Genomic DNA, 14,207 nt, shown 5'->3' on the forward strand with positions numbered 1-14,207 from the left:
TCCTTAACGGTAACTATTCATGCCTTGGTTGCAGTGGGCTTGGGTGAAGGGATCCCAGGGCGTTTTTGCACCGGGGCGGCCAACCGTCCCGGACCCGGCGAGGAAAAGCCACCGCGATTTCTCTCCGGTCGACAAGCTGACACAGCCACACACACAGGTATTCGGCGCCGCTGGTCCTCGCGTCCCCGAGAGAGGAGGCGGAGAGATCTTGCCCTTGATGCTGACTTTGAGTTGTTGTTTCTCGTTAGCATGGGAGACTCTTTTTCTAACATTCGGTTATTTTCAGTCAAACTATAACTGTATCTAAATGCTTAGTGTATGATTGATGCAACACATGTATTTAACGTATTTTATGAACTTAAATGTTCTTTTAATATCACACTCTAATGCATGCAATTGCTACATCACACCACTATTGCTACGTATAATGCCAATGACTGCAACTTCAAATGCAAAAAGAAGTACAATTCCTCTCTAACTTTTTTTTTTTTTTTTTTTTTTTTGATGAAAGCCGATTACCGACTAAAAAAGAGCAAACGTGATTTCTAATAACACATTAGATATGATTTCTGTTACCAGCGCCAACAGGTTTTGTAAGTAACGGTGAAGATAAGCGGTAATGGATTGCGCAAGGAGTGCGAAATACGTTTTTTTTTTTTTTTTTAGGACGTTGAATATCACTTCCGAAATGAGGTGTTTTTGCGCATTTCTTAGATAGATACTTGCGCAAATACATGCATACGTATACAAAATACATGCACACGCACGCACACGCATTTCATATGATATTGCTCAGGTGGCATAACATTCAATGCAAATAGTTTGTTTTATCGACCTTTCCTATTTATTATCGTTAAAAAATAAACGCAAAGCAAAACAGATCACGTTTATTTAAAAAGCATTTTATTTACACATGGATAACGAAACCACGCAACATATATATATATAAAAAAAAAAAAAAATAAATGCAGGTGACTCAACCTCGTTCATATTGACAGTCATACATTACGGCGGTCATCGTATGCAATATGATCTGCGCAAATTGCAATGGAATCGCGGAGTAGTCACGGCTTTTGAAATAAAGTTTTTACACGTTTTCAAATGTTTAATTCATACACGTCGGTAAGTGCAAAGACTCCTTCCGGCGGGTCACACGCGCGCAACCCCCGGCGGCGGCGAAGGAGGACTCGAGGCGAGGTCGCGAGGACAACTAACCGTTTGAAGAAGCAGCCCATCGCTCGACTCGTCTCTGCTCCGCACGCGATGCCCTGGCTTGCCCTCGCGGCGCGCCCCAGCTTGGCGTCTCGGCCTGGCTCTTTCCGCGGCCCTTCGTCGGCGCCTCCTTCGCTAGCGGCGGCTGCCACGGCGCGTTGTCTCTCGCTGTCACTCTGGCGTTCCTCAGGAGGTGTTCCTTCGGCGGCGCGACTCCCGGGACGGAGTTGAGACTGAGCCTCGCGCGGTCGTTGAGGCTCGAGGGTGGAGGGCGGAGGGGCGGGAGGCCATGCCAGGCGTGGGCGTGGAGTGAGGGGAGGGCGGGTGGCGGCCAGCGCCTCCCCTGCCTTTTATACTCGTCTTGCAACTCCCGCGCCCGCACCGTGACGACCGACGTGGCCGAGAGAGAAAGGGAATTCCCTCCCGAGGGCGTCCGGCGCCGCCGTCGCCTCTCCTGCCCCGGGGGAGGCGTGTCATGTACCCGCTGTGCAAGGGCCCCTTCACGGAGGGCATGTAGGTCGCCATCGGCGGCTTGCGAGCCCTGTCCTCGAGCCAGATCACGGCAACTGGCAAGGGCGTCGCAGCCGAAAACCGGTTTCGCCGTTCCTGGGGCGTGACGAGCGACCCCCCGAGGGTCACGTGCTCTCGCGCGGGGAGAAGGGGAGGCGCTGGTGTCGAGCTACAGCAGGTTTGTACAAATCCCCCAGAGACACATCGCCAGCAGGAGCCCCTACGCGGCTGTCGGCATGACAACAGTCGGTCCGTTTTCCTCGCCGCGAACGGGAGACCGCGCTCGACGAGTCCACCGGCAAACCTGCTTCAGCGCCAGCCGCCGCGGGACGATCGGAGTCGCTGGAAGGTCCTCGTGGCGTCCGCGAGGGGAAGCGCCGCCCTCCGGACGCGCACGTGAGGGGAGCGCCTCGCAAAGGGAGGACGCGCCGCTGGCCTCCGCGGTCTGCGGTGAGTGGACGTCTGCGAGATGCAGTGTTTCGTTACGCCGAACGGTGTCGCTTGCCCTCCAGGTGGGGCCGCGGGCGTGACGAGCGGCACAGATACGTGGGTCATTTCCGCTCGGCCTTGCAAGCGGTTCGTTAAGGCTCTCATTCCCCATTAATCGCCGCGAATTGAATGATTTCGACTAAATTCATGTAGGCGTCTCTTAAGTGACAGTAGGAGTGCGCTCGTGCGTGACACACGCTGCGCTTGTTTGCCACTTGCTGGCAGTGCGCGCGCGTGCCTCTGTCATGGACAGGGGTGCGTGGAGGCAAGCAAAAGTGAATGTGTATGTGTACTTGTACATGTATATTCATGCGCATACATGTAAGTGTAAGTAAATGTAATTGTGTGTATATGTATATATGTATAGGTGTTTGTATATGTATGCATATATACATACATATATATATACACACATATACATACATACATATATATATATATATATATATATATGTGTGTGTGTGTGTGTGTGTGTGTGTGTGTGTGTGTGTGTGTGTGGGCGTATGTATATGTATGTGTTCGTGTATGTATGTGTATATATGTATATACACATATATATATACACACATATATATATGTATATATATATGTATATATATACACACATGTGTGTGTGTGTGTGTGTGTGTGTGTGTGTGTGTGTGTGTGTGTGTGTGTGTGTGTGTGTGCCTGTGTGTGTGTGTGTGTGTATGTATATGTATGTGTTTGTGTATGTATGTGTACATATATTTATATAGACATATATATACATATATGTATGTATATATGTATATATATATGTGTTTGTGTGTGTGTGTGTGTGTGTGTGTGTGTGTGTGTGTGTGTGTGTGTGTATGTGTATGTATGTGTATATATGTATATACACATATATATACATATATGTATGTATATATATATGTATATATGTGTATGTGTGTGTGTGTGTGTGTGTGTGTGTGTGTGTGTGTGTGTGTGTGTGTGTGTGTGTGTGTGTGTGTGTGTATGTGTGTGTGTGTATGTATGTGTATGTATGTGTATATATGTATATACACATATACACATATATATATACATATATGTAAGTATATATATATATATGTATGTGTGTGTGTGTGTGTGTGTGTGTGTGTGTGTGTGTGTGTGTGTGTGTGTGTGTGTGTGTGTGTGTGTGTGTGTGTGTGTGTGTGTGTGTCTGTCTGTGCGTGCGTGTATGTGAGGAGCGAGAGGCGCAGAGACAAGGCGCAAGCAAGGGTCACCGCAGCTAATCCGAGGTCAGGCCGAGGAGTCAGGCGGCGGAGGAAAGGTCACTCAATGCCCGGCGTTGTCACTGATCGCCGCGGGGATTGACTTGGAGGCGGGGGGGGGGGGGGGGGGGGTAAGGAGGTAGGGGGAGGGGAGGGGAAAGGGGAAAGGAGAGGAGGGGAAGAGGATGAGGAAGAAAGGAAGGTAGAGAGGGAGGGAGGGAGGGAGGAAGGGAGGGAGAGAGAGAGAGAGAGAGAGAGAGAGAGAGAGAGAGGAGAGAGAGAGAGAGAGAGAGAGAGAGAGAGAGAGAGAGAGAGAGAGAGAGAGAGAGAGAGAGAGAGAGAGGGGGGGGGGGGGGAGAGAGAGAGAGAGAGAGAGAGAGAGAGAGAGAGAGAGAGAGAGAGAGAGAGAGAGAGAGAGAGAGAGAGAGAGAGAGAGAGAGAGAAAGAGAAAGAGAAAGAGAAAGAGAGAGAGAGAGAGAGAGAGAGAGAGAGAGAGAGAGAGAGAGAGAGATAAAGAAGAGGAGGCGGAGGTGGGGGAGGAAGAGGGACTACGTGTGTACATCTATGTATCTACGGCGATCAGTTAAATAAATGATAAACAATAATTAATCATTTATTTCTAATTTTTGGAAAGAGGAGTTTGGAGACAGAATCTAATAAAATGTCGTGTTGTTTTCACTTCATTTTCCTCCGAGTGTGTAGGGAGTCAGAGGAAGAAAGTTTCTTGGTAGGAAAATGTCACGTCTCAAACTGCACGCCTTCCCTTTTACAACATCAAACAACACACACAGACGCAGTCCTCTTTCTCCAATACAAACACAACCACATATTTTCCCCACCAAGATAAACACACATACACACAGACACGTACATAGGTTCCTCCCTCTTAACCCCGCTAAGGCAAAACGCATGTATACAGAGCCCCCATTTCCCCCCTTCGAAATACACACACAGACGCGCACATACATCCCCTCCATAACGCACACACACACGTGTACACATTCCTCCCCACCCCCCCCAAATAAGATAACACGTGTATAGATCACCCCTCAAGAAAACACACACACACACACACGCGCGCATCCTCCTTTACAAAAAAAAAAAAAACAGCAGCAACAAAAAAACGCACATACATAGACTCCGTCCCTCTCCTTCCCCCCTCCCTTTCCCATCTACGCACACACGCACACACCCGTTCACAAGCAAAAACGCACACACGCACACACTCAGACTCCACCCCCCCCCCCCCCTTGCACGCACACTCGCACACATGGCACCAAAATGTCACCAAGAACATCGCCACAGTCATGAGTCTTAAGTGGCCTGTTATGCCACGCCGGTGCTCTTGGCATGGGAGAAAGGCGGTGCTCGCAGTTTGCACTTAATTCCCGTTAACTCTCTGGCCCTTTCTTTTTGATATCACTTGACCTTTTTTTCTTCATCACTGCCAGGGAAGCACCGGCCGAGAGCTTGCAGTGTCTTCATTAGAGTAATCCTGACCCAGAGACCGCTTAATGACTCGCTAATGACTCTCCTGACCGCTTCGAAGCCTCTTTCTCTACTTCTCCGATTTATTCTCTTCTTCCTTACTTCTTATCATTCCATTTTCCTCTTTTTCTTTGTTTTTTCTTCTTCTCTTCTCTTTCTTTCTCTCTTCTGATTATTCCTTTTTCTTCTTCTTTTCTCTGTTCTTATTATCATTCTTTTATTGTCCTCCTTCGCTTCTTCTTTCTGAGTCGGACAACAAAGAGACTGCAAGGGGACGAGCAACCCCGCGTTTTCTTTGGACCGCAGCGTCTGAGGTTTATCAGTCCCTCCCTCGCGCTTATCGTTTTCTGTTCTTTTTTCTTCTTCTTTTCTCCTTTCGTCTTTTTGTTTCTTGTCTTTTTGTTTTGATTTGCTTTTTTTCTCTCTCTTTCTTTTTCGCTGCTTGGAGAATTATCACTTTCCTTTCCTTCTGCTTTCTTCTTCTCTCTCTCTCTTTTCCATTCTCGTTTGCTTGTTCTTCTCTCCTCTCTTCACTCTTTTCTCCCTTCTCTCTTCTTTTCTCGCTGAACTTCATATCCGAGGAGTTATCACTTTCATTCTCTCTCCTCTACGTTCTTTCTTCCTTCTTCTCTCCCTTTCCCGCTTTCTCTCGCAGACCGCAACGCTGAACCGCCATCCTTCCACGCTCTCTCCTCCTCGTTTCTCCCTCCCCCCCCCTCTCTCTCTCTCTCTCTCTCTCTCTCTCTCTCTCTCTCTCTCTCTCTCTCTCTCTCTCTCTCTCTCTCTCTTCTCTCTCTCTCTCTCTCTTTCTTTCTCTCTTTCTCTCCACCTTTGATGCAAAAAACATACACACACACAAAAACACATTTTGCGTCGCAGCCAATGTGCGTTCGTGAGGGGTAGAGGAAGAGAGAAAATATTGAGAGGGAAAACACTGTGTTCCGGTATAAAAAAAAAAGGGAATAAAAAGGAAAAAAAGGCAGATGGGGGGGGGGGGGAGGGGGAGAGCAACTGACCAAATCGGCCGCTGACAAGTTGACATTTTCCGACCGCCGAAGTAGTCAGGAAATGTCTCCTGTAGATGCTTACGCAGGTGCCCCGAGGAACATCCTTAGGCCTATTGGCGCCCGGGGGTTGGGGGGGATAGGGAAGGAGGAAGAATGAGGTGGGGGTGGAAGGAGGGGGTTGGGGGGGTAGGAAGGAGAAGGAGGTGGAGGGGGAAGGGGGTGGGGGGCAATAGGGAAGTGACATAAACCCGAAGGCAATGGGTTATCTCCTTCCCATAGTTTTTTATGGCAGCGTCGGCATTCAGAGGTAGGCCTGGGGGTAGGTAGGGGTAGGGGGAAGGGGTGAAGGGGTAAGGCACACACTCACCTGACAAATCATTTTCCGATGACTTGACACTGATTAGATATTACTATCACGCTAATCATCCCGTGCGTTGCCATTTTTAACGGTTTCTGCGAGTTTGAAAAATACGATACACGGAGACGAACAACAATAAAAACAAAAACGAAACAAAAGAAATAATATCGTACTTACAGGTAGATTAAAACCCATTCATCGAAAAAAAAGGTTCACACAAACAAACCCTGCTTCGGTGCTTTGTCTCGCTTCGCTTCAGGTGACGGGGATTCGCGAGCGAGTACGTCGCACCGTCACGCAATTCGCACAATTACGATTCATTACGCTCATTAGGCGGTGGCACCGACGCTCCGTAGTGGAGCCTCGGCACCGTGGGGGATGCGAGTGCCACGGAGGGGGCGGTAAAAAAAAAATACCTGGGGGAAATTAAAACGAAAATGGTGTTCAGGGCGGGAAATAGGTTGGTAAAAATGGCCCTTTGAGGAGAGAAAGTTTGATAATAGGTACGAAAAAAATCGGGGAAAGGTTTGCAGAAAAGATCTTTTGAGATAAGTGCTCTTTTATGTACTTCTTCCGAAGAACAATGACAGAATCCGATAATGGACTGTGTGTTATCATAATTATCAGCGATATAACTATCACCGTTATCATTACGTTTACTTTTGGAGGAATAAATGTTTATGGGTTTCAAGGTTATGGTAGAACTCTTGATTCTAAGTCTATAGAACCTCTTGCGGTGCATGCCTATCGTCTGATCCTGTGGCATCGCTCTCTCTCTCTCTCTCTCTCTCTCTCTCTCTCTCTCTCTCTCTCTCTCTCTCTCTCTCTCTCTCTCTCTCTCTCTCTCTCTCTTTCTCTCTTTCTCTCTCTCTCACTCTACTCACTCACTCATTCACTCATTCACTCATTCTCTCTCTCTCTCTCTCTCTCTCTCTCTCTCTCTCTCTCTCTCTCTCTCTCTCTCTCTCTCTCTCTCTCTCTCTCTCCCTCTCTCTCTCCCTCTCTCTCTCCCTCTCCCTCTCCCTCTCCCTCTCCCTCTCCCTCTCCCTCTCTCTCTCTCTCTCTCTCTCTCTCTCTCTATCTATCTATCTCTTTCTCTCTATCTATCTATCTCTTTCTCTCTCCACCTCTCTCTCTCTCTCTCTCTCTCTCTCTCTCTCTCTCTCTCTCTCTCTCTCTCTCTCTCTCTCTCTCTCTCTCTCTCTCTCTCTTTCCTATACAGTGTCAATCATTCATCTCAATTCATCTGTATCTTTTACCCTCTCTCCATTCCCTCGTGAACTAACGAAGCATAAAACAGAGTGTATAGTAGTAATAATAATAATTCGCTGCACAATCTTCTTTATCACAATAAACGACCTCGCTTTTCGATACGAGGTTTTCACACATCTCGGAAAAAACGGGGTCACGAAACCCGACACCAAACACTTCCACTAACTAATTCACTTTCTTCGCCACTGGAGAACCGAGCGATTAATAATGGATAAATAAAACAGTTCTCCGACAACGGCGACCGAATTCCGCCGGAGTGCACTTGAACACACCCACCGACCGACCGACGGAGCAGCGAAAAAGCGTGCTGTCTCTTCCCCTCACTCTGAGCTACTGAGCGCGCGGGTCGGGACAGAGCGCTGAGCTCGCCTCTGTTGGGCCGCTATTGTCCCTGTTTGATTCCTTGCTTGCTTGATTTATTGCTTGTTTCCTTGCTTGTTTCCATGCTTGTTTTCTTGCTTGCTTGTTAATTTGTTTTCTTGTTTGCTTGATTTCTCACTTGTTTGATGGTTTGTTTTCTTGATTGCTTGCTTTCTCGCTTGCTTTTTTCCTTGCTTTCCTGCTCGCTTGCTTGTCCCGACTATCCTGTGATCCTTCGCCTTCTGCCTTTGCATTTTGTTGCTTTTGGTATCTGTCGTTTCTTGCCAATTCTCCTTCTCTATCTCTTCTTTTTCTTCTCTTTCCCTTTTCTTCTTGTAATTATTATAATTTCTTTTTTCTTCTTCTTTTCTTCTTTTTCACATTTTTGTTCTTCGTCGACTTCTCCTCCTCCTCTTCCTCCTCCTCCTCCTCCTCCTCTCTCTCTCTCTCTCTCTCTCTCTCTCTCTCTCTCTCTCTCTCTCTCTCTCTCTCTCTCTCTCTCTCTCTCTCTCTCTCTCTCTCTCTCCCTCCCTCTCTCTCTCTCTCTCTCTCTCTCTCTCTCTCTCTCTCTCTCTCTCTCTCTCTCTCTCTCTCTCTCTCTCTCTCTCTCTCTCTCTCTCTTTATTCTCTGACTTTATCTCTAGTACAATTTATCTACGTGCCCACCTCTTCTGTTCACTCAACAGTTTGCCGATTAGCTATTTATGTCTGGTTGTGTGTGTGTGTGTGTGTGTGTGTGTGTGTGTGTGTGTGTGTGTGTGTGTGTGTGTGTGTGTGTGTGTGTGTGTGTGTGTGTGTGCGTGTGTGTGTGTGTGTCTGAGTGCTTGTGTGCGCGTCCAAGAAAGTCGCTGGAACCGCCCGCCGCCGCGATTGCATCTCTTCCTCGACCCAAAACACGCCCTCTGCCCGCCCATCTGATGTCCGCCTCCACGCCCACGTCTCACAGTGCCACACGCCCTATTCACAGACTTGCGACGTCACTCTTGGAGAGAGGGAGCCGCCGGGCAAGTCATGCTCTGTAATTAGTTTTGCATTTTTCGTGCATGCCCGAGAATTAAAGGAACAGAAAATATCGAAGTTTCCCCCTCCTCCTTCACTCAACGTTTTCTTTGATAAGTGGTCGTAAAATTCACTAGCCTTCTAAGCTTCGTTGATGTGATCCGATATGACACGTTTACCTCGGAAAAAAATATTTGTAAATGACCAGAATAACAACAAAACATGTCATAGTGGTAGTGTTGTGATTTATATTCTAGATCTGTCTCTTTCTTTGTATCTGTCTGTCTGTCTGTGTGTCTGTCTGTCTGTCTGTCTGTCTGTCTGTCTGTCTGTCTGTCTCTCTCTCTCTCTCTCTCTCTCTCTCTCTCTCTCTCTCTCTCTCTCTCTCTCTCTCTCTCTCTCTCTCTCTCTCTCTCTCTCTCTCTCTCTCTCCCTTTCTCCCCCCCCCCCCCTCTCTCTCATTCCCTTTCTTCTTTTCCTCCTTCCTCCCTTAGTTCCTTTCCCCTTTCTCCCTCTCTTTCCCTCCCCCCCTCCCCCCCTCTCTCTCTTCTTTTCATCATTCGTCCTCGTTCTCACCACCTTCCTCCCTCCCTGCATCCCCTCCCCCTCTCCCCCTCCCCCTCCCTCCCCCTCCTCGCCACCCTTCATCTGTCAGGTAAATCTCCCAACTTAGCATAAAACTGGCATGATTCAGGGCATCACCAGGCACTTATGCCGCGACCGTATGCAGTGCCACAGACCGTCGAGAACAGAGGGGGGGGGGGAGGGAAGAGGCAGTGCCAGGGAGGGATGATGGGGGTGTCAGAGGGTCCACTGAGAGGAGAAGGGGAAGGAGGGGGTGGAGGGGAAGGAGGAGGGGAGGGAGGGGGTTGGGGGCGGTATGTTGATGCGTGCAACATTTTTTTTCTTTTCTTTTGAATAAGTGAATATATCAAGGGATCATATATCGTATGTACATGTGATGGGGTAGGGTGAGGGGAGGGGGAAGGAGGGGAGGCGTGGGGAGGGGAGAGGGGCAGGGAGGGGAGAATAGAAGGGGCAATGAGGATAGGAGGGGAGGGAGGGGGAGGGGGAGGTGTAGTGTTGGAGGGGAAGGAGGGGAAGGAGGGGGAAGGAGCGGTGAAGGGAGAGGGGAAGGGGGTACTGTGACGGGGGGGGGGAGGATTACCACGAACCTGATGTGGGAGATAGGGCAGGGACCCCTTATTTAAATGACAAAATAAGCTTACGACTTGGATGAATTACTCATCATCATGGACTGTTGTGCCTCGATCAGGTCCTCCTCAGGATGGTGCAATGTCTCGTCTGGGGAGACTGTGGCGGGGGGAGGGTTCGAGGGGGGAGGGGGGTATGGTGCCCATAACTGCCTACAGTGCATGTGGTACGATGGTGCGAAGACTTGCCTAGATTTCGTGTGAGTAAATAACAGTGATTGCATTTACCTATGAAATGACTGTGTAAACTGTAGACTTGCCTAGATTTCGTGAGAATAAATGATATTGCTTTCATTTGTCTACAGTGAATGTTAAATGATTGCGTTTGGGACTTCCTGGACCTGATGTTGTTAAATGATGATGCTTTAGACTTGCTTAGACTTGATATAAATAAGTGCAGACTCTGACTAACATATCGGAAGTCGGGAGCGGGTGAGGGATAATGTGGTTCAGCAGTGGGTGAGGAACAGTCATGAGAAGTGTGGGGTCTACGTTTTCTCTTAAATGTTAGTGTATTAAAGTGGAATTAGCCTCTCACACACACACACACACACACACACACACACACACACACACACACACACACACACACACACACACACACACACACACACACACACACACACACACACACACAAACAAACAATCAAGCAGACAAATATACCCACGACATTAACATCAATTCCCTTCATATCGATCTATCTCAATGTTTACATAATTAGACAAGGATAAGCAGAACACGGCATTGCATTATGAACACATGATAACTATCACCCACACAATGCACACAGACGATACGGCGTTGGGGAAGGGAGAGAGAGAGTTGAGAGTGTGAGGGAGAGTTAAAGAGAATGAGAGTGAGTGAGAGAGTGAGAATGTGAGAGAGCTAGAGAGAGCGAGCGAGAGAGAGAGAGAGAGAGAGAGAGAGAGAGAGAGAGAGAGAGAGAGAGAGAGAGAGAGAGAGAGAGAGAGAGAGAGAGAGAGAGAGAGAGAGAGAGAGAGAGAGAGAGAGAGAGAGAGAGAGAGAGAGAGAGAGAGAGAGAGAGAGAGAGAGAGAGAGAGAGAGAGAGAGAGAGAGAGAGAGAGAGAGAGAGAGAGTGAAAGAGAGAGAGAGAGAGAGAGAGAGAGAGAGAGAGAGAGAGAGAGAGAGAGAGAGAGAGAGAGAGAGAGAGAGAGAGAGAGAGAGAGAGAGAGAGAGAGCGAGAGCGAGAGCGCGAGAGCGAGAGAGGTGCCTCTTGCGGAGCAATGCTCTGCGCGGCGACCACATCACGGCCTCTCTCTCGCCCTCGTGACCAGCGTGCCTACTGGCGGCACCTTGGCTCCTTTTCCTCTGGCTCCCTCGTTCGTTCTCTCTTCTTTTTAATTTCTCTCTTCCTTCCTTCCTTTTTGTTTTATATTCTTACTGTCTCTCTTGCATTACCATCTATCACTGAAATAGGGAAAAAAAACATTTTCTATCATCAGAATAGGAACGATTTCCATTTTCTATCATAAGACTAGGAACAATTCCCATCTTCTATCACTTGAATAGAAATGATTCAAGCGATTCTTAATGCATTCTGATAACTCTTTTCTGTATGTTTAATTTTTGAAGAAATTTGTGTAAGGATTTGCAAAGATTAGGCTGATAATTTGTCATATTTTAATTATCGAACAACATATATTTTATCCACTTAATCACTTAATCTGTTTTTGTCCGACTTTCATTTCGATATCTTCATAGCTTTCCTTCTTCCTCTTCTCCGTTTCCTTTCCTCCATTTTCTTATTTTGGGTTTTCTCCACCTCTTCCTCGTCTTTTTTTCTCCAGCTTTTAGTTTCGGATTTTCTTCCTTTCCCTCGTTCTCTTCGTTGTTTTCTCTTTTCCTGTGTTCTTTCTCTTTTTGTTTTCTCCGTTTATATGCTCATTTTCTTTCTCCACTTCATTTTCTTCCCATTTCTTCCCCGTTCTCTTCTTTTTTCCTACTTTGCTTTCTTCTCTTCTCTCTCTTCCTCTGCTTCCTCTCTTCTGAGCTCCGTGTATTTTTTGTCTTCCTCTTTATCATCATTTCTATTTTTGTCTTTCTGTTTTCTGACACAATAGTCAAAGGAAGGGCGGAAAAAGGGAGATGGAGGGAGGGAGAAGGAAGGAGGGAGAAAGGAGAAGGGGGAGAAAGAATAGTAAGGGAGAAGGGTGAAGAGAAAAGGGAACAGAGAGAAGGAGAAAGGAGAAGGGAGAAGTGGGAAGTAGGAAAGAAGAAAGGGGAAAGGAGAAGAAAGGAGAGAGAAGGGAGAAAGGTGCTTCCAGCCCCCACCCCTCCCTTCCCCTCTCCCTCCTCCGCCTTTCTCCCTCTACAGCGCTCAAGGAACAAAGGAAAAGAAACAAAAATAGATAGAAAAAAAAAAGAATACACACATCACACGGAGACAGACTCAGTATGGAGTCCCCCTCCCTCCTTGGACGCGCCCCCTCCCCCCCGGGCGCTCGGTGGGCGTGCGCGGCCGCTTGAGAACGTTTTGGGCGGCAGCCCTCGCCCGGCCCTGTCGCGTGGCGATTTTGCTGCGGGTGTTGTTGTTGGTGTTGGTGGTGGTGGTGGTGGTGATGGTGGGTGTTGTTGGTGATGGTGGTGATGATGCTGTTGTTGTTGTCGTTGTTGATGATGATATCTAAGTTATATATGTTGATTTCACCGCCAGCTGCATTTGATTACTTTTCTCGCAGCGAGGCACCGGTGGAAGCAACTACGAAAACGATAATATTATCCAGCAACATTAATGGACGGTGAGACATGGTAAGGACACCCATAACGGGGATCATATAATAACTATTACAATGATAATTACGATTAGAATTACTGATTATGATCTTTGATTACGACGGTGACTTGGCACACGTAAAGATAGAGTTCGTAGATTTGTTGAGTAATGTTGAACAATGTTGCGAAGTTGATAACACAACACATAGACTAATCATTTCCACAACCCCGCTAAAGAAATAAATTAAAAATACATAAATAGCAACATAACAGAGAGATAAAAAAACTCAAATTCAAAAATAAAATAGACATATACACAGCAACATACGAGAGAAAAATGAACGTGAATTCAAATAAGCTTTACCTTCGCTTTCTCCAGCAGCGCCAATGCATCGTCGCTCCAGATCGAAGTCAGAGATCTAATTCTAAACGAGCTTCTATTGAAGACGCTATCTCGGCGAGAGAGTTGCTTGAGAAATGATCAAGACCCAACGCTCGCCCGGCTTTTTATCATGAAATGTGCGTCGGGGGAGGGAGGGAGGGGGGAGAGGGGGAGGGGGAGAAAAAGAGGATTTAGATACCCTAAGCGACCCCGGTTGGCGTATCGTTCTTGTGCGTGCGTTTGTGCGTAGTATCCGTTCGTCCAGCCGTGTGTGTAAGTGTGTGTGTGTTTGTGTGTGCGTAATGTCCGTTTGTCTGGCCGTGTGTGTGTGTGTGTATGCATTTGTGTGTGCGTAATGTCCGTTTGCCCGGCCGTGGGTGTAAGTATATGTGTGCATATATCTGTTCGTTCGGCCGTGTGTGTATGTGTGTGTGTGTTTGTGTGTGCGTAATGTCCGTTTGCTCGGCCGTGGATGTAAGTGTGTGTGTGCGTTTGTGTGTGTATAATGTCCGCTCGTCCGGCCGTGTGTGTTCGTATGTTCGCTGTATCCATCCGTCCGTGTGTGCGTGCGTCCGTGCGTTCGTGCATGCGTGGGTGCCTTAGTCATAAGCCTTTACCTTCTCGTCACATGAGGCTTTAAGTGCGTACATATCATTCCTTGGATATTTGCTGCAGCCTTTTCTTTATAATGTTATTTTCCGGCCTGTAATATGCGTCCTATATGGCCAAATGGCGTCACTTCATTTTCGGAATGGAGAGCCGTGGCGAAATCTGCTTTCAGGAACGCGAGAAGGACGAGCAGACACGCAGGCAGACGCGAAAGCAGACAGACAGATACAGACACGAAAGCAGTGTATATATACATAAATACACACACATATATTCATATATATATATATATATATATATATATATATATATATATATGATATATGTGTGTGTGTGTGTGTGTGTGTGTG

The 14,207-nt window shown here is 47.4% G+C and overlaps 1 protein-coding gene across 6 annotated transcripts in view; it reads right to left on the bottom strand.

Moving 5' to 3' along the window:
• Window positions 1-13,353, bottom strand: part of LOC125038468 (BTB/POZ domain-containing protein 6-A-like) — a 32,413-nt gene extending 19,060 nt beyond the window's left edge. Inside the window, exon 1 of one of the 6 annotated variants that reach the window (XM_047631943.1) lies at window positions 13,231-13,353. In XM_047631943.1, the coding sequence (XP_047487899.1) occupies window positions 13,231-13,259 (29 nt within the window). In that variant the 5' untranslated portion in view covers window positions 13,260-13,353. Of the gene's footprint in view, window positions 1-1,215; window positions 1,309-7,831; window positions 8,308-13,230 lie in introns of those variants that run through there. The other 5 variants (XM_047631942.1, XM_047631941.1, XM_047631938.1 and 2 more) reach the window with 5 other exon arrangements.
• Between the last annotated feature and the right edge of the window lie 854 nt (window positions 13,354-14,207).

The sequence above is a fragment of the Penaeus chinensis genome, chromosome 25, assembly GCF_019202785.1.
Source record: "Penaeus chinensis breed Huanghai No. 1 chromosome 25, ASM1920278v2, whole genome shotgun sequence".
Classification (NCBI taxonomy): Eukaryota; Metazoa; Arthropoda; class Malacostraca; order Decapoda; family Penaeidae; genus Penaeus; species Penaeus chinensis.